A 22,727-nucleotide genomic window follows, 5' to 3' on the forward strand; every position below is an offset into this window, starting at 1 on the left:
GCTTGGAGTATGTATATGAAGAAGATAGATGGTATCGGGACTCTGGATGGCTGACTGACATGGTCCAAGACAGGCCTTCTTGTTACTTATATTTTGAACTTCATACATTTTCGCATGCGTACACTGTCATGTTGAATCCGCATGGGGAAAGTCAAATCGCAGCATAGGAGTAGGAGTGACCGTATGCACCAGCTGAGACATGACCGTGGATCAGCCATAGTGAGCATGCGAGACATGCGAGTAGAAATCAAGCAAGAGCACGTTTCCGCAGGCATTTGAAGGGATGTTTTAGGCAAACCAGAGCCCCTTGGCCTTTGTGTGTTTTGACATGTGCTGATCTTGTCTATTCTCCTCCGGGTTGCCTGCAAATATTCTTCAAGCCGGGGTGTTTTTCCGTTATCGTCATCAGGCAGAGTTGAGATCAACCAAATTCGCTAAATCGAGCTTGCGTGTTCCAGTGGAAGAAGCATTCCTCCCGACAGAAACATCCGTCTGACAGCGACGGATCTGATGAAGATCGGCCTTAAATCCCGACATCAAATCTCCTGGCTGCAAGATTCACCTCACACCAAGAGCATCATACCGAAAAAGAAACGAAATTCAATTCAATGTCAACTCTGCTGATAATTGCACTGAAGTTGACGTTCAGGGGCGCCAAGCTTTCGTGACGCACTCCCAGCGTGTCCTCCGCTAGTGTATAGGTCTCCAGAGAGATCTGTAATTCTGCAGTCTTGCGATCTTTCAAACGGGGTTCGAAATATGATGGAGCCGGAGAAAATGTTAAAAACCACACATCCTTAATTGATAAGTTGTGTGTCGAACGTCATTTGGTCGATGTATTCATTTTGCTAAACAAGGGATGGCGATGAATCCACATTCCTCGGTATTTCTCAGCCTGGTGCCATCAACTCAACTTCCGTGAGCAGCATGCCTCCAGTCATAGTCAGCCGGTACAATGGTCTTCAGATCGCAAAGCGCATCAGGTTTGTGCACACGACATGTATAGGGCGGATGCGCTACCTGGCTGAGCCAATCTTGCGTCCACTGATTGCTGAGGTGTCCTTGTGCTGCCACATGAGAAGGCCGATCCCTGTTACTCGCGAATACTCCCAAGATTGGATTGATTTGTATCGCATGGCATTTGCCGATGACTCTAGGCTATCATGCTCAGACATGTGGTTAGGTAGCCAGAAGGAAAAATGTCCGGGTCTTTGTTGGAAGTTGAACCAGCAGGCCTTCATGGAAGGCCAGAGTAGAAGAATGATATATAGAGCTGGAAAACAGAAAGCAGCCATCTGGGCAGAGAGAACAACAGATTCAACCGGATTAGTTCAGTATACAAAACAAAGGCATTTGAAACCATTCGGATGTCATGTCCATGTTTTGTTTCTTGGCGAAAACGCGTGCTTTCGTGATCATCATTACATTGGGAGACGTCGCATCTCATCAAGCGACCAAAATTTCCGCATGTTGGCGGCTTCAAGTGTTTTGACCTCTTGGTCCAAGTGGGTCCATAGAACCTTTCCAAACCCATCCATCAGTCGCTTCACTTCGTCGCGGCGCATATCTTCCTCGCCGGAACGGCATTTCTCCAGATAATGCTCGAGTTTCTCAAGCCCAGCATGGATCTGCCGGTGCTGGCTTAACAGCTCAAGCTCTTTCCGAAACTCGGGCATCTTTTTGGCCAAAACAGGGAAAATATGCTGCTCTTCAATGGAGTGATGAAAGTCCAACTGCGAGCAAAACTGAAGACCCATCATAATCATTTGCCTGGCTGAGAGCGCCCCCTTCTTCTTGCTTTCGCAGGCCTCCCAAAGTTGATTCCAGGTCAAACGGAAATGGCTATGCTTTACCAGAATTTCAAGGTCAGTGATCTTGGCTCTGTTGATTCAAGAGAAAACTCTTGTATAGGTCAACTGAGGAAAAATGGGAGGCTTACAAATGCTTCCATTTGCTCGGACATGCGGTTATATATTCGGAAGTCACTCGCTGACAAGGGCAGAGGCTCGCCCGATTCCGAGGCAGAGGTCTTTTTGGCACCCATCGAATAGTTTGACGACAGTCTTGATGGAAGATGAATGGGAGAGTTGAAGTTTGCGCGAACAATTAGTGGGCGCAGAGGTAGGCGGATTCCACGCATGAGACGGCAGTTGAGACTTATTCAATGCCGAAGTCAGTGGAAACACCAGAAATGATATTATCGAAGTATACTTGATCTATGGAGAAGGTGAGAACACATGAGACACATGAGAAAGCAGAAATTTCTGATTCGGCGAGAGCGCCAAGACCGGGACTCCCTTTTTGGCAATCATCTCAGGTTGTCTGTGTCGATGTCGCCGCAAGACCTAGGCGCTTCCAAGGTTGGTTGTGTTACTGACGGTAATATTGTTACGGAAGAATAGGAACCCTGATGGGAAATCTGACACAAAAAACAAGTAATTTTGTTAAAAAACAACAAAATAAAACTAGTGTGCCCAAGTAAGCCGAGTCTCAACCCCATGAGCGTTGTGGCGAGACAACTTTGGCCATCAGAGGGATCGCTGATTGGGAGGCGTGCAAGAATTCACTAGACTAGATACGGGAGACTTTCAAAAAGTACAGGCGGAGAAAGAGAGAGAGAGAGAGAGAGAGAGAGAGAGAGAGAGAGAGAGAGAGAGAGAGAGAGAGAAAATGTATGTTATTATCAATACACGTCGGGGCACAGGGCGAGAAGATAAAAAGACAATGTGCCACCGGGAGGGGGAATCGAAAATTAAACAGTTAAAAGTCGTAACGCCGTGGATATGAAGTCGAATCAAAGCTCGCCATGCTCAACGGGTTTGGGTGGGCGGAAGTTGCCTTGGGAGAGTTCCTTAAAAGCAAGGTCAAACCGAGCACCCATCATCCACGCCGCAAAGATCATCAGGCCAGCGACGATGACGACAATAACACCCATGAGCGCCATCATGAACCAAACGTCATCCTTGTTCTGGGCGTCTTCCTGCTTCCTTTGGGCTTCTGCCTCAGTAAGCTCGCCAGTAACCTTGCGTTGAGCGGCCTCGGCGCTTTGTGTCGGGAAGATCGTTTCGATGAACTTCTCGATCTGTCCACAGACGATGCTGATCTTGAGGAAGTTGGGGTCCTTAGGGGTGTTCTTCTTGTGGATTTTGCGAGTGTAAACCCGGAAAGTGTCGCAAAGGACGCTGAGGTTCTGGGTCGACTTGTGCATAAGATCACAAGCGTCACCCTTGGTGATCTTGATGTTCTTCTTGAAGATTTCGGGGTTACGGAAGCACAATTCCATAGTTGCAATAGCCATAGACTGCGGGATTGCACAGAAGTTGAAAACGCTCTGCTCGCGCAGACCAGCCAGGTAAAAGAGACACTCCTCGGCGTGCTCAAGAGCGTTCAAAACCATCTCGGAGTTACAGTTGAGAGCGGCATCAAGGTGCTCAGGCTTGAAAAGATCCTCAAAGTTGTCAACGTGTTTAGACCAAATCTCCTGGGGCCAGAATCGGCGGTTATCGTCGAAGTCCTCCCGGATGTCGCGGATGATGTTGGTCTTCTGGAGGAAAAGTCCCATAGACTTGTGGAGTCTGGGACGCTTCAGAAGAGCAGGGTTGCCGAAGTCCGCCTCCACAAAGAGGCGAGTGAGACCCTCGCCAACCAAACCAGCAACATAGTGGCAATACAGGTCGTACTCCTCCTTAGTCTTCACGCTGGCATCATCGTGTTCGGCCTTGACCGCGTAGTCGGCCATTCCATTGCCCATTTTGTCTGTGATGTCCTTGATGATGACCTGATATTCAGGCTTCATGTTCACGAACTCGGTGATGACGTGGTTGAACCGAACCAGCAGCTCACGATCCTTCTCTTCCGGTCGGTTGCCGGTGAATGTCCAGCCCTCTTGCGTCAGAATGTTCTTGAAATCCCTGAGAAGGGGTTCCTTGGTGGCCAAGGGAATGGAAGTGTCATCCTCGATGGTGTCTAGTCCACGAAGGACAAGGTAGAAGATGCAGATGGGAATCAAAAGCTCAGGGTGCAGCTCCTTGATCACAGCACTGAAGCTTCGGCTGGTCTTCTCAAGAAATTTGAAGCAAAGCTTTTGGTTTTCGGTCTCTTTGCTTTCGTTGCGCTCATGGGGCGGATTGTGCCAAACTTTCCTACACGAAGACAATACATTAGGCCATGGAACAACGACAGCAGCTTCGCGCGGATATGAACGAACCATTGGATAATCGCTCTCAATTGCATAGGGTGGAAGGAGTAATAAAGCGCATTGCCGATGAAACCCATGGTGGGCGAAGAAGACGCGTGCACGTCGGAAGCTCTAATGGCAAGACGAAACCCAGACCGGACAGAGGGAATTTCAGATTGTAAGAGGAGAAAATGAGTACCAAAAAAGTTTGGAGTCGAAACAGCCAAAAATCCGGGGGCGAAGGCAAAGGAAAAGGGGAACTGGCGTAGAGGAGATTAAATGCAGAGTTAGCCCGCGAGGCACGTGACCACCATTACACCCCACATGATATCAGCGCCAACTCCCGAAAAATGATTATATCTTCTGCCTAACTTCTTGGCTTTTGATCTGATCTTTTTACAACCTCTTAAAGATGGTTGCCGATACTGCTTACTACGATGCGCTTGGTGTGCCACCGACAGCCACCGAGCTCGAGATCAAGAAGGCCTACCGAAAGTTGGCCATCGTCACTCACCCGGGTATGAAAGACCTCCTCGCGTTTTGACCTTTGGCGCGTCTTCTCATCCTATGCTACAGACAAAAATCCCGGAGATGAAACCGCCCACGAACGATTCCAAGCTGTACGCGGATACAATACCATTGCGTCCTCAAACTTATCGAGATGAGCTGAAGCTGAGACTTTACTTCTACCTAGATCGGCGAGGCCTACCAGGTTTTGAGCAACGAGGATTTGCGAAAGCGTTATGACAAGTTTGGCAAAGAGGAGTCAGTGCCTGGTGGCGGCTTTGGTTGGTTCTTCACATGCCTGCAATCGTTAAACCTCACAGTTCTAACATTCAAGTTACAGAGGACCCCTCCGAGTTCTTTAGCATGATCTTCGGCGGCGAAGCTTTCGTTGATCTCATTGGTGAAATTTCCCTGATGAAGGACTTGACCGCGACCATGGATATAACGATGCAAGAAATGGAAGAGGAAGAGCTGGCCCAGTCCGCCGAGGAGAAGCTCAACATCCATGACGAAGAAGTCAAGGCTGCGGGTGGTGATCCGACCGCTACTTCTGAGGGTCAAGATTCCACTCCCGGAGTTGCGACTGCACCTGCACCTGCACCTGCCGCTGCTGGTCCGTCCGAGAAACCCATCTCTGAACAGAGCTCCGGCCATAGTACCCCTCGACGAAACCTCGGCCAACAAGCCCTTATGGACAAGTCTGAAGAAGAAGCTCGCATGGAGGCAGCAGGTCTGTCTCAAGAGGAGAAAGAACTGCGCAAGAAGGAGAAGAAGAAGGGCCTTTCCAAGGAACAGCAGGAACGTCTGACCGCCTTTGAAGAAGAACGGAAAAAAAGCCCGCGAGGATCGTGTCAACACATTGGCAAACAAGTTGATTGATCGACTCAGCGTATGGACCGAAACAGACAAGGGCAAGGATGTTTCTCATGCCTTCGAGGAAAAGATTCGCCTTGAGGTGGAGAACTTGAAGATGGAATCTTTTGGCCTGGAAATCCTTCACGCAGTCGGTCAAACTTATGTGCAAAAAGGTACATCCTTCCTCAAATCTCAAAAGTTCCTCGGTATCTCCGGCTTCTTTTCCCGCTTGAAAGACAAGGGTACTTTGGCCAAAGAGACCTGGACTACCATTTCCACCGCTATTGATGCACAAATGACCATGGAAGAGATGGCCAAGATGGAGGAGCGTGGTGGCGAAGATTGGACAGATGAGAAGAAGGCCGAGTATGAAAAGAGGGTCACCGGTAAGATCCTGGCCGCAGCGTGGCGCGGTAGCAAGTTTGAGATCCAAAGTGTTTTGCGCGATGTCTGTGACCAGATTCTGAATGACAAGCGAACCCGACTCGAAAAGCGCGTGGAGCGCGCGCATGCTCTGGTGATTGCAGGCAACATATACGCAAAGGTAAGCAACACACCCTTTCTGCTTAGTTTTAAGCCATGGCTAACACAAATTTTCCAGGCTGCACGTGATCCCGAAGAGGAAGGTGATTATATGGCCTTTGAGCAGCTTATGGCCGAGGCTATGAGTAAGAAGGGCAAGGAGGGTAAGGATGAAAAGGACAAGAAGAAGAAGAAATCCAAACACGATCAAAGTGAGAGCCACGATGGAAAGGAGACCGTGGAAGAGGCCACTGCCTAGTTGGCAACATTGAATTTTGTCTCATTTTCAATAATGTTCTTCCGTCGTCGGCCTTTTGCACCTGGTCATAAATATCCTGGACATACATATTTGGCTTCCTACTTTTCTTCGTCTTTACAATTCTCCGACCAGGCGATTCCATTTATTTACAGCAGCTGGATGGCTGCACCTCATAATGTGCACGCAGTTTGTTCAAGCGATAGAATGCCCTTTTTGCCTCTCATGCCTCCTTGGATTAGTTGCAGCATCACAGTGTCGGCACAATGCAAACCTTGGAACTGTATGGACATGGATTTAGATATTCCTCCAGGGTTATGGTTATGAATTAGAGAATCAATCATTGACATGGCTTATTAATTATTAAATGGTACCTACATGAATCGAGTGAATACCTAGGTATGCCGCAAAAATGAATATCGGCGAGTAATTAAAACCACCACTCCATCACAGAACTGAATGTTGCTATGGTAAATGCTCACGTTGGGACGAGAATCAACCTTGGAAGCTGAGCTGGCCTCAGGTTGACAATGAGGTCTCGCCTTTGAGCGTTGCACCGTCGGTGGCTAACAGATACCGATAAACTAGGCGATTGATTGCTCGGCTGGTCATTCACATTAGCATTGTGATACACAAACTTTGATGGGATCATGGGAGTCACAAGGGGCGTACTCATGGACAGATCATTGACTGGCTCAGTTGGTGCGTTTGACTTGTTCTTTCTCACAGGCTGATATCCAGCCCAGTTGGATGCCATGACACCACACATGGCAAGAATTGTGAAGACGAGAAGGGCGACAAAAAGAAGCCTATACACGGAACTACTATCAGTATCATCCACCAAAGAAAGGAGGGCAGATCAACGAACCAGAGCAGCACGGCAAAGGCAATCATCGCATTATAATAATCGTTGGAAACATAGTCAAGGTAGGTAGCCAGGTCGGCAAACGCTGCCAACCAGAATACCATGGTCACAAAGTAAGTGGCCACGAAAGAGGCAGCGAGAACTGTGTTCAGCTTTGGGGTCACCGAGCCTTTACGGGTGTAGAACCAAGGCACCACCAGCGCAGCAACGGTGATGAGCATCGTCCAAAGTGAAGAGAAAACAATGAAGTCGACGATGGCTGGGGCTTTCACCTTGACATCAACATAACCTCCCCAAGTATCATGTTCTTGAGTGGTATTATCAAAAGCCGAGACCACAAAGGCCGAAAGACCCAGCTCTACAACCCCAAGGACAAACGATGTCCCTAACAGGGCATATAGGATGATATTCAGCAGCATGACCAGGTATGAGCAAGTGGTTTGATTGTGAGGCGAAAGGGTATTCCGTACTCGGTTGATCAAGTGGGAACTCAATAGCCCAGGAGCCCCAAGTGGGCTCGTCCTTGCGCTTTATGGCTTGCTTGTGCGGCTCTAGCCCAGATGCATGAGATTCTCGTAATCAGCAAAAATGAAGGATCAGTCTTTATTCAAGCTCAACAGCCAGTCATGAATGGGCTTGGCGCCTCGAAAAACCGTATCTTCCAGTCACTCGTGTTGGATACGAATCTCCACATCGACGAGGCGCCGCGCTGTCCCCGATTCGTACCTGGTTTAGCGAGTTCGTGTTTTGGATCGGAGAATATGGTCCAGCTGAGGACCGTAGAAGCTGTACGGGCTTGTGAAAGGAAATCCCCCTGGGCGATGTATCGGCACTAACGGCATCGGACGTGACAAGTCAACATCGGTTTGACCCGCGGACATTCTCACCCGGACAGGTGGCTCGCCCCCTTTATTCAATACAAATAATAATACGGAGTAGATATCCGGCTGCTGTTTCGTGCATGAATTGTTCAGGTAAAGAAAATTGGCAGACTTGCCGCAATCCTGAGCGATCTCCAAAGCTCTCATGTCGGAGCCTGAATCGACCCGTGGACCTGATCGGCACTGCACATGCCTCTCTCGGGATAGCTGTTTGCCATCGCCCCAAACGGGACTCATTCTGCGTAGTTCACGCATAGCTGCAGTCCACCAAGCCCTGAAATTATGTTTGGCAAATTTGCTCGAACACCTGGGCATCTGATCCGAAAGCCAAATCCTCAGGATGAAAAACGAAAAATGGGGAAATAAAAATATACAAATGGAAGTTTGATCAGTGTTGAAGAGGTACACAATGCAGACAATACGACTTTGGTGAATGTGAATAGGACTACTCCGTACTGGAATCTTGGACGTATATTCTCATCAGTAGCGCCAATGTGAAATGGCCCCGGGGGGGTCACGAGGACTCCGTAGAAGCCTGGCTTCTACGCTTTATTCTCGTGGGCGCTTTGATAATTCACAATTTCGACATTAAGGGATAGTATTGAAGGCACTAGCACAGGAATTTCGGAATATGCAATATACTGCGGGAGATGAGAAGAAGAAGGTGAAAGAGAGCGAAGGTCTGGCCGGATCTACGACTAGTTATCTACGTCAGTTGAAGCCTGACACATCGGGCAGCTACTCCGACGGATAGTCAAGTTACTCCGTACTCGGGTATCTACTCTGCACTTGACTCTGGACTTCATCTGAGATGAGAAATGCCCTTTCCAAGTCTTGTGAGATGATGATCCACCTTCTGCCCCAAGGTCAAGATCGAGGTCCCTTGCTTCTAAGCCTAGGACTCCAGGAGTACTCCGTAGAGGGAGTTATTCTATCTGAGATGCCCCCTTGGACTAACCCCCAAGACCAACCAAGGACTCGGAGCTAGCTCATATTGGGCGAATTGCCCAGACTATAGTGCACTTTACGGAATGCTTAAGTTCTGCGTATATCGATGCAGACCTCATTGGGCATAGGTGTATCCCTGGAAACATGGCGACTGTTGCGCTGGAGCACCTTTCCCCACCGTGTCTCGTTTTGTTCAATCAGGCTAGTACATGCAGATGGTTTTGGTTTCTACGTCATTTGATGTGACATCGTGCGTGGGGAGAACGGTGAGAACGGTGAGAATGGTGAACGGAGCCTCCGGGGTTCCTCACCGGGAATGTATGCCGCCGATCCCCTTTTCCCCTCCCCAAGGTATAACATTCGCCCTGCCAGGCGCCGTGGGCCGGTCAGGAAGGGAATAACAGAACCGAAATTGGTCGCGTGCTCTTCCACCATGGCCTCCCTTTTTGCAATCGCTTTGTTTGGCCTCACCGCCGCATTGCCATCGGCTTCCCCTGAGCCCACTGGCCTTTCATACTCATCGGGCTTTGACATGAGAACGAGCTGGGGGCATCTCAGCCCTTACAAAGATGCACCCGAATTTAATGTATCCAAGGGGTTCCCCTCGGAGTGCGAGCTCTCCCAAGTGCATGTGCTCCACCGCCACGCTCAACGGTACCCAACATACTTTGCTTTGGATGGTGAAGGCATGGAGCGCTTTGCCCAAAAACTGGCAAATTATTCCAAGAAGCATCCGGAGTCAAAGATTGCTTCGGGCCCGCTGGACTTTTTGAATGATTGGGAATATCTTCTTGGCCTAAATACCCTTCTTCCCACTGGTGCTGCTACCGAAGCCACTTCGGGCGCCTTGTTCTGGAGCGAATACGGCCGACTACTATATCGTGCAAACGCCAGCCAAGCGACTTGGAATTCCTCATTGAATGTATATCCCAATGGTACAGCTCGACCGAAACCAACTTTCCGTACAACCTCATACCCCCGGATCTTGGAAAGCGCTCGATGGTGGCTCAGTGGTTTCTTCGGGAACACCGGGGCCAACAGCTCATACGCTGAGTATGATCTGACCATTATTCCTGAGCAAGATGACTTCAACAACACGCTGTCATCCACTAGCTCCTGCACAGAGGGCCTGGAGCCAGGTGACGTCTCTGGTGAAGCCTTTGCCTCGTCCTCTTTAGTGAAAAATGCCGGCAAGCGTTTCGCTGCGTACTTGCCCGACGACCTGAAATTAGACACATTTGATATTGTGGCAATGTTTAACATGTGCCCCTATGAGTATGCCACTCTGGGACAATCATCTTTCTGCGCACTCTTTACCGAACAGGAGTGGCGTGACTTTGAATACTTCATCGATCTACAATTTTACGCTAGATATGGCTTCGGTTCTCCTAGTGGGCGTGCACAGGGAATCGGTTACGTCCAAGAGTTAGCTGCTCGCCTGAAATCCAAACTTATTTTCAGCAGTCAGAGCAGCATCAATTACACCTATGATGACAACACCAAAACATTCCCCTTGGACCAACCATTGTACATGGACATGTCCCATGACGATATCATTGTCTCAGTCCTGACAGCCTTAGGGTTGAATTACTTCAAATACAGTCCCCGGGGGCTCCCTGATTCGGTTGCACATGCTCCACACCGCAGTTTCCACCTCAATCGCATGACCCCGTTCGGGGCTCGCCTTTTCTCTGAGATTTGGACATGTCCTCAGGGCGCTTCACTAGAGTACCTTCAACCGCAAAAGTACAAGAATCCAGACTTATCCTCCGAGTCTAATACCACTGACTATATCCGTTTTGTCTTGAACAATGCCCCTTTACCCCTTGATGGGTTGAGTGCCTGCGATGGGGCAGTGAATGGATTTTGCGAGGTAAACCGCTTCCTTGGGGCTGTTCCAAATTTGAACCACGAGGCAATGTACCAGGAGGCTTGTTTTGGTGATTATAACATCACAACTCAAGTTGGTAATGGACAACCCATCAAGCGCTGACCATGATTTCGATATCGGACATCAGCTACACGGCCATAGTCGGGACTGAAAAACCCCGCAGGTTTCAGATTTGGACATATCTTTGAACTACAGTCATTACATTACCATGGCTAGCTCACATAGACCTCCTACAGGTCCCTTCCAAGGTTCGACCAATGCCTAGTTCTTCATTCAGCTGTGTAGCTACCTACTTCGAAATGAAGATGTCTGTTACTCCCCGGCTCTTTCCAGGGTTTGTGCGCCTAATGAAACTATGCCTTGAGTTCCCACCGGGGCTTTCCAAGGGTTTGTTTGTCTGTTCATGCCGCTCGTAGACCCTGTTTATACCGGCGCCACTGATATAGTGTAAGTCAAGACGATTTCAAAACGAGTGAAGAGGAACTCACAGCCGGATTCAAGAAGTAAACAGGAACACCAAGTAGAAATATTGCCCCGGTAACTCCAGCCAAGATACCCATTGCAGTTGAATAACTGTACTTGGTTACCATGGGAGTCAACCCATAGCTGACACCAAATGCAATGATGTTCTTGGTTCCCACGACAGCCACCAAGGCTGGCCCGGGGTTTCTTTCCCATGCTTCTGCAGCAAATGATGTGGACAAAATCAAGACAGAAACAAAGGAGACTTGAAGAAGGGTCCATCCCATGTATGGCCCTCCCCAACTTGTGTTGTTGTCCGCTGTGAATCCGTAGAGCAACAGGGAGACCACGGCAAGTATACCCGGGAAGATCAGCAGGAGTAAACGGCGCTCGGGGATATGTAAGCCACCAGAACGTTTTGCCATTTGCAAGATAAACCAATCTCCGAAGACTCCAGCATATAGCATGCCACCGAATCCACCAAACACACCACCGAGGTTGATAAGACCGACATTTTTAGCAGGCCAGCCATAGCCCTGAAGCACGGTGTCATAGGTCAGTGACATTCCTACCGAAGATCCCAGAACGACCGATGATACAAGGGTGGCATAAAGAATTCCCGGTGATGAGAATGCTTCAAGCATGTGGAACCACGCCATAAGCACTGTCCGTGTTGGATTCTTTGTTGATTTTCCGACTGGACTTAGCATCTGCACATAAGTCTTCTTTTTTGTATTGCCATCCGCAATCGTGATTTCCTCGGGGATTTGCATTTGCATAAAAGCCTGAGCCTCTGCACCAGTGAGAACATGAGTGACCCCAAAGTCATCGGTGATTATGATCTGGTCATTCAATACTTGCATGCGCCGTTTGTACCTAGTCTCAAAACATCCAAAGAGCACAATGACCAAGCCTACTCCAATGGCAATCACGTATACCCAATAAAACCAGCGCCAGCCCAATGAAGCGGCTTCATAAGAGCTGGCCAAGTTCAAGCAACTGGTGACGACATTTTGTGTCGCCCAATATACGCCGAATACCAGCCCGCGTTGATGTACAAATGTCACCTCGGATAACATGAGAGGAAGTAACTAAATGGAATTGACACAAGTTAGCGCATGATAACATTGTGTGAGATTTCAGGACATGGAGTCACCGACCGATTCAGTAGCACCTGTGGCCAGACCTTGGAGTATGCGTAGACCGAGATGTTGCTCAAATGTGTTTGACAATGCACATCCGATTGTGGATCCAAGCAAAACAATAATTGATATGATTGTTGCTGCTCGTCGGCCATACACTAAGCCCAGTGGGAGTAGTAGGTAATTTCCTTTGGTCTGTCAGTGAGCTTTCAAGATGATGGCCCGTATTGAGAAGGAGAATGAAAAGCTCACCAACTCCAACGAAGAGCGAAGGAAATGTCCCCAGCCAAACGACCTGCGTCGGCGTGACACCCCGAAGACCGTAAAGCTCAATGAAAATACCGAGAATAGCTCCAAGTCCTCCAACCACTGACAAGGACATAACGGCTTTTGAAGATGAGCAAAATGCTGGAATTTTGACAATCATTGAATGTGTGACTTACAAAACCAGCAGCAACTGAATACGATGCCGAACTTCTCCCATCTCTTGAAGTTGAGCGGGTCATTAGGATCATCACTGGGTACAGGTAAGCGCTGCACCGCTCCCCTGTTGTCAATCAACACATCTTGTTTTGTTTTCTTAGTGCCAACTTCCTCCAGAAACTCGACGTGGGGTTTGAGGTCATTCGTTGACATGATGATAGCGGCCGTTGAGAAAAAGTCCCTAGAAGCCCCTAAAAAAAAACAGAACACAGAAGACAGGAACACCCGCAAATTTCTGTCTTTAAGCACCCTCGGCAGTCCTCGTTGAAGGAGACTAGCTGGATGGCCATCAAGGCAGGAATCTAGACTACGTGGAGATTGCCCACATTTGCCGAGACGGCGACCCCGTGGGGAGCCCCCACAATCCGATGACATTGTGACTCAAATAATAGGTCATTGCAAGACCGCTTCCGTTTGATTAGCCTAAAGAATCCCTCTAATATTTTTGGAAAAAAGAATCTGGCCTAGTGGCTTCAATGATACGCGCTACGGCAAATTTCCTAGATCTTGAATGAGCTCACAGATGTTCTGAATCATCGGTGGTAGGCTGTCATCCGGAAAGAGACGGGGACAATTTCCTTCCAAAACTTGTCGGGCAATAGTCATAACTGATCGAGGCTTGTTCAGCTCACAGAAGGCCAGAGAGTCACCAGTGCGCCCATTATGGGGTTGGGTTACGGTCAATCCCGGTAGACCATGGCCGTGCCCCACAAAAGTTTTGGCTAGCCGACCCCATGACCCATCGAGGGCAATGTATGGAAGAGGTTGATTTTCGCTCATAGGGGTCTGAGCTTCATATCGCGTGGTTTCGCCGCACTGAAGTAAGCCGAAAACCCACAGAACCAACGCAGCGTGGTAAATAGCCATAGCATCAAAACCACGAAGTTGGTGGGCCGCAACTGAGCGGGCAGCGCGTAAAACCTGACCGGCATGCCATATCCCTGCCCGTGCCTCTTTTGTGCGACTCCACTCGCGAAGACCTGGGTATGCTCGACGGGCATCGAGCTCTCCCAGCTTTCCGACGAATCGTTGGATCGCATCCATGTCAATATGAAGATACATCATGACGAACTCATTGAGCAATGTAATGACAGGTGGTGGATTTGAAGCATCGTCTTGTACTGCCTTTAAAGTTGAATACCTAGAGAGTTGTTAGCAGCAAGTAATCTTTGAATATTGGGTACAACTACATGTCATCTTGTCTGCTCTGCAGCCAAAGCTGAGCCATGGCCCGGGGGCCAGACGGTGATCCTTTCGACAAAATCATCTGCTGGCGAAAGTCAAAAGTTTGACTGGCCAAGCCATGGAGTAATGCTGATTTTGCAATATCAAAATCTTTTTCAATGGAAATGTTTGTTATCAACGACGGGTCTGATAGCAAATCTCGCAGACTTATATCAGAAAGCTCTATCTCTCGATATTTCTCCATCCAAAGATTCCTCCATGCGATTGCGGTTGGTGCCAGCCACAGATCTCGTGCGGCAGGAAATGGGAGGGTCAACTCGGTATACGACGTAAGAGCTGGCCGATTCATTACCATAGCAACTTCTATATCATGACCAAAAAGATGATAGGCTAGGCTTATTGAAATCAGCATTAACGTGGTTTGTGAGGAGCTCGGGCTATACCGTTTCAAAGATTCTTGCTTTATCCATTCGTGCCACACTTTGGTCAGTAAATCCTCGTCATCTTCCATGGGTGGTATGAGGGCTGAATATGTTGATCGATCAAATGCAGCAGCACGTCGAAATGCCTACATGTGTAAGTGGCGCACGACTTTCATTATAGCAAACGCATACCGTGCATAAGGGCTGCAGATAGCTTTCAGCTATTTGCATCTTGCGCTTGTACCCGCAGAATATGCCAATATCTAACCACAGCATTGAAGCTTGTAGCCATTGTAGATCCCGAAAAGCGCTGTTGTCATCTTCCACCTGATATAATACACATTTCAGTATTTCAAGAACTTGACGGAATTGATCGGATGGATCGTACCAGCTGTGCCAGAGACGCCCGAGTGATCTCTTGTAGGATAATACCTGTCTTGTTAATGGAGGACAGGCCACAGCAGACACACCCAGCAGCAACAAGGCCAGTCAGCAATTCCGGCCGTAACTGCTGCTCGTAAAAAGTGTAGGGATGAATCCAGGCATCAGTTTCAGTTCTCTTTCCAATGCCAATCTTGATGAGAGTGTCTAGATAATCAGAAGATGGGAATGAGGAGATAGAAAGTCGGGACCCTGCAGTTTGAACAACCAGCTTGAAGATATCATCACGTGCCTGCATGGAAAGCTTCCCTGGTATCTGGAGGGCGTCCAGTCGATTTCTGTGAGTCGGTGAGATGCTATCACCATCGCGAAGCGGGATTCTTCGCTCTTCACTAAACGCATGTTGGTTTTTTCCAGGAACCCACAACCTGGCTTCGTCAATGTCCTGTGAGAGATCGCCTTTGGTGAAGGACGTACCAGAAAGAGCGTTCGAATGCCGCAGCCCGCCGGCTGGCCGATTCATGATGACCAGGCTGTGGATCCTGTAGATTTTCATATTCGGAAAATGGCGCTGTGTTATCAAGAATGCGATCCAGGTCTGGAATAAAATTGGTGCCAAAAAGGTCGTTTCCCGCGAAGCCAAAATCAGTGTCCAGCATAAAGTCAAATACTCCACGAGGCTGGTGAGCTTCTTGGGGGAGTGTTTCCACATTGACATCTGGAAGCATTACCTGTTCAAAGAAGATGGGATAAGCGCTCAAGCTGGAGTATGACGGGACTGTATCTTGTGGGAGTAATGAATCTAGAGCCATGTCATCGTTAAAGGCGGAACTGTATGTTTCGTGGCAGCTTCCAGAGTATGACACTGAAGCCGGGGGGCCCACCCAGCTCGGATAGACCCGAGTCCGGGCTGGTCCCCACAATTGACACGCGAGACGTATTTTCGGTGGGAGAAAGTTGAGGCCGCATAGATGAAGGATATGGCAAGCGATCACTCGATTGGCGGGACTGGTGGGATGAACGTGCAACACATTCAATCTTCTTCTTCTGGCATCTCTGCTTGATTTATCAGAAATGGTGGACGAATGACCTTAGATTGGGAGCTCTGTTTCGCACTTGACATGGTCTGTCGTTGTCACAACTCAACTTCGCAGTGGCGCAGGACTCGCAGGCCTCGATTGCTCGCTCCCGTGGGCGATTTATTGAGCTAGCTCCATCTGAAACATCTTTATCATGGACCGCTTGGTGTCGTTGAAGAACATCACTGTTTCGTGAGCCCGCCGAGCTCGTCCAGGGGATAGATAGTGTTGAGACCCACCGACGATTGAATCCGCGAAGGCAGACCGGACATTGAAAAGTGCGCTCGTTACGATCTGCGTATTTAGCTAGTGCTATTAGTAGTCAGTTGACTGGGGAAGCACCAACGAGAGTCTAGATGACGCGCCAGATGATCGGGGCGCTCGTATGCTTTGTTGCAGTGAGGACAGTGATGATTCCCAGTCTTCCCCCTCGAAGAGCGTCGCGGAGTCTGAGGCGTATCCATTGCGAGACATGATATCAAAATGAAGTGCAGTTGAGGGGGTGGAGAAGTACGGAGTACAAGTATGCGAAATGCGAAATGCGAAATGCGGAGGTGATGCGGAGTCGGGACGCGTTGGTTTTTGCGGGCCACTTCGCGCTTGCCGGCAGATTCTGACGAGTCTGACGAGTCTGACAAGTCTCTGACCAAAGTCCAATTTGCATTTCTGCTGCCGATAATTACTCCTTTTACATATAATCACTTCTTTTTATTCCACTTGATTTGTGTGCTTTGTCAGGACATTCGGATTTCGGCTCTTCAAGGTTCCCTACTCGGGTGCCAATTTTCCGGGTATACCTCAGTCTCCGTTTGCTCGTCTATGCATACACGATTGATTATGCGACCCTTAATGAAACCCAAGAGAGTCTAGGTTTGTATTCACGGATTATTCTGCCTTAGAATGCTTGCTCTTCATCTCGTCACACCCTGCCGACTCTGCCAGTCCTTCGCTCCGTGATACTGGCAATTGAAATCCATAAATTGCTCCGGGTTCCTATCAGCATTAACGAATAGCCGGCAATCAATCCTTTTCATACGTACATGGTTACCGACTTATTCCCCTGTGCCGTCCCAGGTTTGGCTGCTTCTCGGCTGTATGCCTGGATCGAACTCACGCGTGAATGTCGAGATTGGAAAACATCCTATGGCTGGTTAGTCATTGCGCGAGCTTTCAGGAGATGCTTTTTACTTCGAGAATTGTGGACAGATCTTGGAAAGCAGGCGATTCATGTATTCCCTCAAAGAAGGATCCCAACGCTTCGGAATCTTCAATCGCCTGACTCGCGCCTTGTCCCTGAGTCGGTAGCATCGCATGTGCAGCATCGCCGATGAGAATCACCCGGCCCCGATGCCATATTTTCAACGGATCCTACGTCTCATAAGCCAACAGTTCAATCTTACCACAGCGTGAACACTGACCATGTCTCTAAGCTGCCACAATCCCAAGTCGACGGAATGCCTGCCCGTGATTGTTTAGTAGTGCCCTGGGCGTTCAGACGCTAGAGGACTCACCTGAAAATCCTCGTGACCCAGGGTGGAAAGTCGTGAAATGTGTGTAACATTTTTTCTAGATCTCCTTCCGATACCCAAGACTGCTTGAGTGCAGGATCCTCGTTCATTTGATCTGTACTTGTCAACCCTGCATCCACGATACTTTTTCTTTAGCATACCGTCTGGCACCAATGCAACAATACCGTACACCTCACCCTGTCTACCAGGGCCCATGATAAGACGACAATTGTGAGCAACAATCATGGATGTGAATGGCTCGCGAGGATTAATCTTTGAACAGAACTCAGGCTCTTCCCGTTCGAGGACTTCGGTCGGCACCTATACCAGTCAGTCGAGTGAGTGATTATCTGAATAGTACGACACACCATCAGACGATATGCTGCAAGAATGTTCAGTGTTCATTGCGACCTTGGAATGCTGTGAGGATAGGGAACGAACTCACCAGAGTGGCCGGTAAATGTAGGAGTTGCACTATCCACAATAACATGTTTGCGAAGCACGCTATGACTAGACATTATGTATGTTAGTGATCCATACTGATTGATACACATGACTCAGACGTGCTTCTCACATTCCATCCGCGCCCACTATAAGATCACCCTGGATGCTCTCGCCTCCATCCAGGGTTACTATGCCATTCACCACGTCACACCCGGTCACTCGCGATGATGTCCGCACAAGAACTGGATCGCCTGCTCTTTCAGATGAGACGGCAGCATTCTTTAGTGCCTCATGAAGGTCTCTGCGATGGAACAGTAGCCGCTCCGCCCCATACTTTTCCTGGGTCTTCAGAGGGATGGTGTTTACAAGATCACCATCGGTGTTGTATACACGGAATCCTTCATCAATCATCTGTTGTGCGTCGAGGAAATCCCGCCGTAAGTTCCATTGTGATTCAGCAATCTTGACTGCATTTGGCTGAAGAGATATCAAAGCACCAATTTCTTTGTTGAGAGCCGACTGCTCCAAGACGATGATTTGCCGATTGATGCCCCGAAGAGCGATAGCTGCAGTGAATCCGGCGATGCCTCCGCCTACAATCACAATGCGGAATGGGGCCATTTCAATTTTGCCAAATATTTGACTTTCAATTTGAAGATAGAAAGGCGAATTTGTTTACTATCTATGATTGGAATTGCTTATGGGGTAGGTTGCCGCCCACTTTCCATTTGCTCTCCCCCACCTCCACTTGCCGAATGGCCGGGGTGCTTTGAGTGAGATTGCCCACGCCAATTAACAACATTCTTGTGGATCTTGGGATCCACTGTCATGTATATTCATTGAAATGATGTGGGGGGAGACTTGACCTGGTTTCCCGTCTTGAAGCGGCCGACTAAGCATATTTAAATGGTTCAAGACTTCGTTGACCAACACCACTTCTGAAAGACAACAGATACCAGAGGCAATTTTTATGCGGTATAAAATGTCCACCACCGAGACTACCACCCAGACAGCCGAGCAAGTCTCGAGTCTGCATGGTTTTGGAAGGATGCGGGTCGATGGCACCGATAGGCATTTCGGCGACTTTCGCGATGCCTTGACTCGAGATGGATTCGCCATCGTGAAGGGCGCTATTCCGAAGGGAAAAGCGCTGGAGTACGCCGATGCGATGTATTCTTGGCTGGAGGGGTTGTGAGTTTTCGAAGAAAGCACCAACGAGTCAAAGAGGCTGACATGTAGTCCAGCGAGCTCGGATTCGACCGAAACGATCCGTCTAGTGTACAAAAGGACAACTTGCCCGTTCTCAATGAGAAGGGTATGTGTCTGCACTATGGTCTCCCTCATGAGAACTTTGTTTGGGGCGTTCGAAGTGAGCCTGGTGTCATTGATGCCTTCGAGAAGATCTACGATGATGAAGATCTCATTGTTTCTTTTGATGCCATCAACATTCAATTCCCGAAGTGAGTATCCGTCAATTCTCAGTTCAATGTGGTGTTTTTGTTCGCTGATCAACATATAGCCGGACCGATGTTCCTCCAAATACACCCTGGCCTCACCAGGATCAGGATCCCGAGAAGCATGGTTTCCGTTGCATGCAAGGGCTCGTGAATTTGCTCCCCAACGGACCCGATGACGGCGGTCTCATCGTCTGCCGGGGCGGTCACCTTCTCTCCGAGCAATTTCACAAGGAGATGGCCGATGAGGAGCGAATCCCAGCCTGGACACCAGAGTGGTATGGTTTCACTGACCGCGGAATGAAATGGTTGGAGGATCGTGGTTGCAAGTGGGAAAAGGTCAGCGCTGAGCCGGGAGATCTACTCCTCTGGGACTCACGTACGCCGCACTACAATCTCAGTCCGAAGAAGACTCAAGACCGCCTCGCCATTTATACCTGCTACATGCCAGTGGCAGATGCAACACAAGAAGATCTGCTCCGTAAGAAAGATGCCTTTGATCGCCGTGTTGGCACCACCCACTGGCCCAATGCAAAGCATACTGGATCAAATGTGGCAAATCGCAATGGCGAAGATGACCCTCATAACCGCCTGCGGCCACTAGTTGATCCTGTGCTTGGAGAGAGGGCGTTCAAACTGACAGGCATTCCTTACATTAAGTGATGGGGGTTGCGATATTTGCCCAACAGTGTCTCTCCGGGTTCAGAGTGGAACGAAGCTCTCTACATTTTGAAGTTTGCAATTCATCCTATTTCTCTCTCTTGTTTCTCTCTCTTGAATAAGATGCATAAGACGTATAGTTGCGTATCCCCCATAGAACAACTTGATCTGCATGTGATGCAGATCTCCTCGACTCGGCCAACCACATCCCCCGCAAAACACTGTGTTGTCAGCGATGATCCCGGCATTTTTGTGATCCGGGAGGGCATTCCCCTCCATTGGATCTGCCGTCAACTTGTGATGCCTATCGACAGGTCGTATGATGTCGGTTGCTGCCACTCCGACCTTTAAGTAACGGCTGGTATGTGTGCTGCGAGATTCTCTGATTGGAACAATCAATCTGATCACTCCGGACCAGATGCCATGAGAGTCGAATGATTCGGGCTTGATTTCAAACCTCGGTTGTGTGCTATTGATCTCACTTTCGTGATGTATGCGTCGTGAGTGCTTCACCTCTTGAGGTTCAGCTTGGTGGGGTTTCCCCGCGGGTGGAGATTCCTCGGTCCGTAGGTGTGTGTGTATAGCTCATCTTGACATGCCCAGGTGCCCAAGTGCATAGTGATCGCTTTCATAATGGATGTAAGCCTCTTGTGTATATAAAGACGACAAGAGTCAGATAGTCTAGCTTTGTCAAAATCAAGCCCTGGAGACTTCAGCAAGCTATCATTTGAACCCTTTCCAAAATGGTGTCGGTCCCTATGCCTCAAGAGATCATACGAGGCGACGCGCAGGCTTTCCCACCGATCGAAATTCTGCAAAAGAACCTCGTATACATGCTGCTGGCTTTGGTCACCTATCTAGCTTTTGTAGCTGTGCTACGCTTTCAGCGACGGCACACCCTTCATAAGACGTTCAGCCGATATGCAACCAGGGAATCCATGAGAAATATGACAGATCACGATGCTTGGCTTATTCAAAAAATCATAATGCAGACCGAGTTCCCTTTTATAGTTCTCAAATCACTGCAGTTTGCCCTTTTCCGAGTACGTGAAACCCTTCCGAGATCCATACATATGATTGATGAGAACAGACATATGGCATTCCCACGATATCAATTCTTCTTCTGAAGACATCCCAGTTTTCGGACTCTTCCACGGCATTCAAGCGGTACGCTGATACAGGCACCTTGATCGGGGAATTCATGGCCTTCGAACCAAGCTCTGAGCGGGCACAAACCGCGATAGCTCGAACAAAGTTTCTGCACAAGGGCTACAGAGCCAGTGGAAAGATCCTCGAGGCTGACATGCTATACACACTTGGACTGTTTGCCATTGAGCCCATTCGGTTTGTGAAATTGTTCGAGTGGCGGGAGATGACTGTAATGGAGAAATGTGCCGTGGGAACATATTGGAAAAGCCTCGGCGATGCACTTGAGATAAGCTACGATGCGTTACCCTCTGGCAAAGCTGGCTTCCGGGATGGAATACACTGGTTGGAAGAGATCAGCGCATGGAGTCATGCTTATGAAACCCAGCATATGAAGCCGCATCCTCGAAACAAGGAGATCGCACAGAAAACCATCGACGTTCTCTTGTATAACATGCCCGGGTTCATGAAGCCTTTGGGGATGAACTTGGTGTCACATTTGATGGATGAGAGATTGCGTAACGCAATGATGTAGGTCTCTTTGGCCTGGCAAGTGACGGTGAAACTAACATGTGCCTGGTCAGGATCAAGCCACCGGCGAGAATATTCAGCAGCGTCTTCGCATCCGTCTTCAAACTGCGCCAGGTGTATTTGCGACATTTGGCCCTTCCACGACCAAACTGCATGCGACTAGATGTATTTGCGCAGAAGCCTAACAAGCACGGTCGCAACTGGGTAACGATATATGAGGGGGCACCGTTTTATGTGCAACCGACAGTCTGGAACCGATGGGGACTTTGGGCGTGGTTCAAATGGGCACTTGGTCAGGCTTTGCCCGGGGATGAGGGAGAAAAATATCAACCCCAAGGATATTACACACCAGATTTAGGACCGAAATACTTTAAGGGGAAAGGACGGAAGGAGATGGAGGTCATTAAACAAGCTCTTCGTCGCCAGCGGAAAGGGCAGTGTCCGTTCCCGTGACAGGCTGGTCGCTGTAATATAGAGTCTGCTTGGCTTTTATCTATGGTCTTCGATCCAGAGAATGCAGTAAGCCTAGTCATTTTTAGTTGAGCTTTGGAAGTCATGAGAAGGGAATAAGACGAGCAGCGGAAGTCTATCATTATCAACTCTTGAGGGCAATTAGTACTGGCGCGTAGTCGCTTCAATATCTCCAGTGCACGAAACAAAATCTCAAAACAAATTGCAAACACACACAGACAGTAATTGCACATCGGGTATCTATCAAAGTGACCGAAAATGAAGCATGGAAGATTGAGCATGACATGTTAGGGTATAGGTATCGAACATCGACCATTGCGTAGAACGGTGAATGGCGAACGCAATCAAGGAAAGGCATAAAGTCAGGAGTCTCATAGTACAATTCGCGGGCAAAAAAAGAATGGTTAATAAGTGGCATCAAGCGAGAAAAAAGAGGGAATGATTCAGATTGAAAGAA

At 48.8% G+C, this 22,727-nt stretch overlaps 9 protein-coding genes across 9 annotated transcripts; 4 read left to right on the forward strand and 5 right to left on the reverse strand.

The window, feature by feature from the left end:
* Window positions 1-1,421: 1,421 nt before the first annotated feature.
* On the reverse strand, window positions 1,422-2,044 carry N7506_008253 (hemerythrin domain-containing protein; the record flags this gene model as incomplete). The annotated part of the gene is made up of 2 exons (XM_056957546.1): window positions 1,422-1,874; window positions 1,940-2,044. The coding sequence occupies 2 exons, from the start codon at window positions 2,042-2,044 to the stop codon at window positions 1,422-1,424; spliced, it is 558 nt and encodes a 185-aa protein (XP_056806936.1).
* Window positions 2,045-2,794: 750 nt separating this feature from the next.
* On the reverse strand, window positions 2,795-4,275 carry erg9 (bifunctional farnesyl-diphosphate farnesyltransferase/squalene synthase; the record flags this gene model as incomplete). Its single annotated transcript, XM_056957547.1, has 2 exons — window positions 2,795-4,142; window positions 4,208-4,275. The coding sequence occupies 2 exons, from the start codon at window positions 4,273-4,275 to the stop codon at window positions 2,795-2,797; spliced, it is 1,416 nt and encodes a 471-aa protein (XP_056806937.1).
* A 314-nt stretch (window positions 4,276-4,589) lies between these two features.
* Window positions 4,590-6,320, forward strand: N7506_008255 (DnaJ domain protein; the record flags this gene model as incomplete). Its single annotated transcript, XM_056957548.1, has 6 exons — window positions 4,590-4,695; window positions 4,754-4,797; window positions 4,872-4,965; window positions 5,025-5,532; window positions 5,573-6,083; window positions 6,141-6,320. 6 exons carry the CDS (start codon window positions 4,590-4,592, stop codon window positions 6,318-6,320), a joined length of 1,443 nt encoding a protein of 480 aa, XP_056806938.1.
* A 581-nt stretch (window positions 6,321-6,901) lies between these two features.
* Window positions 6,902-7,601, reverse strand: N7506_008256 (uncharacterized protein; the record flags this gene model as incomplete). The annotated part of the gene is made up of 3 exons (XM_056957549.1): window positions 6,902-6,921; window positions 6,990-7,126; window positions 7,186-7,601. 3 exons carry the CDS (start codon window positions 7,599-7,601, stop codon window positions 6,902-6,904), a joined length of 573 nt encoding a protein of 190 aa, XP_056806939.1.
* Window positions 7,602-9,444: 1,843 nt separating this feature from the next.
* Window positions 9,445-11,004, forward strand: N7506_008257 (histidine phosphatase family protein; the record flags this gene model as incomplete). Its single annotated transcript, XM_056957550.1, has 1 exon — window positions 9,445-11,004. One exon carries the CDS (start codon window positions 9,445-9,447, stop codon window positions 11,002-11,004), a length of 1,560 nt encoding a protein of 519 aa, XP_056806940.1.
* Window positions 11,005-11,354: 350 nt separating this feature from the next.
* N7506_008258 (uncharacterized protein) lies at window positions 11,355-13,142 on the reverse strand (the record flags this gene model as incomplete). Its single annotated transcript, XM_056957551.1, has 4 exons — window positions 11,355-12,455; window positions 12,525-12,694; window positions 12,759-12,893; window positions 12,950-13,142. 4 exons carry the CDS (start codon window positions 13,140-13,142, stop codon window positions 11,355-11,357), a joined length of 1,599 nt encoding a protein of 532 aa, XP_056806941.1.
* A 333-nt stretch (window positions 13,143-13,475) lies between these two features.
* On the reverse strand, window positions 13,476-18,629 carry N7506_008259 (uncharacterized protein; the record flags this gene model as incomplete). The annotated part of the gene is made up of 17 exons (XM_056957552.1): window positions 13,476-14,130; window positions 14,180-14,569; window positions 14,618-14,742; window positions 14,789-14,923; window positions 14,985-15,405; window positions 15,455-15,779; window positions 16,296-16,350; window positions 16,399-16,655; window positions 16,982-17,049; window positions 17,097-17,197; window positions 17,245-17,424; window positions 17,475-17,514; window positions 17,568-17,679; window positions 17,726-17,885; window positions 17,933-17,946; window positions 18,010-18,074; window positions 18,139-18,629. The coding sequence occupies 17 exons, from the start codon at window positions 18,627-18,629 to the stop codon at window positions 13,476-13,478; spliced, it is 3,594 nt and encodes a 1,197-aa protein (XP_056806942.1).
* A 361-nt stretch (window positions 18,630-18,990) lies between these two features.
* On the forward strand, window positions 18,991-20,125 carry N7506_008260 (uncharacterized protein; the record flags this gene model as incomplete). Its single annotated transcript, XM_056957553.1, has 3 exons — window positions 18,991-19,199; window positions 19,253-19,468; window positions 19,528-20,125. The coding sequence occupies 3 exons, from the start codon at window positions 18,991-18,993 to the stop codon at window positions 20,123-20,125; spliced, it is 1,023 nt and encodes a 340-aa protein (XP_056806943.1).
* A 740-nt stretch (window positions 20,126-20,865) lies between these two features.
* Window positions 20,866-22,252, forward strand: N7506_008261 (uncharacterized protein; the record flags this gene model as incomplete). Its single annotated transcript, XM_056957554.1, has 3 exons — window positions 20,866-21,165; window positions 21,213-21,799; window positions 21,853-22,252. 3 exons carry the CDS (start codon window positions 20,866-20,868, stop codon window positions 22,250-22,252), a joined length of 1,287 nt encoding a protein of 428 aa, XP_056806944.1.
* Between the last annotated feature and the right edge of the window lie 475 nt (window positions 22,253-22,727).

This window comes from Penicillium brevicompactum, assembly GCF_028827555.1.
Source record: "Penicillium brevicompactum strain IBT 35665 chromosome Unknown utg000006l_segment0_segment0, whole genome shotgun sequence".
In the NCBI taxonomy this organism is placed as follows: domain Eukaryota; kingdom Fungi; phylum Ascomycota; class Eurotiomycetes; order Eurotiales; family Aspergillaceae; genus Penicillium; species Penicillium brevicompactum.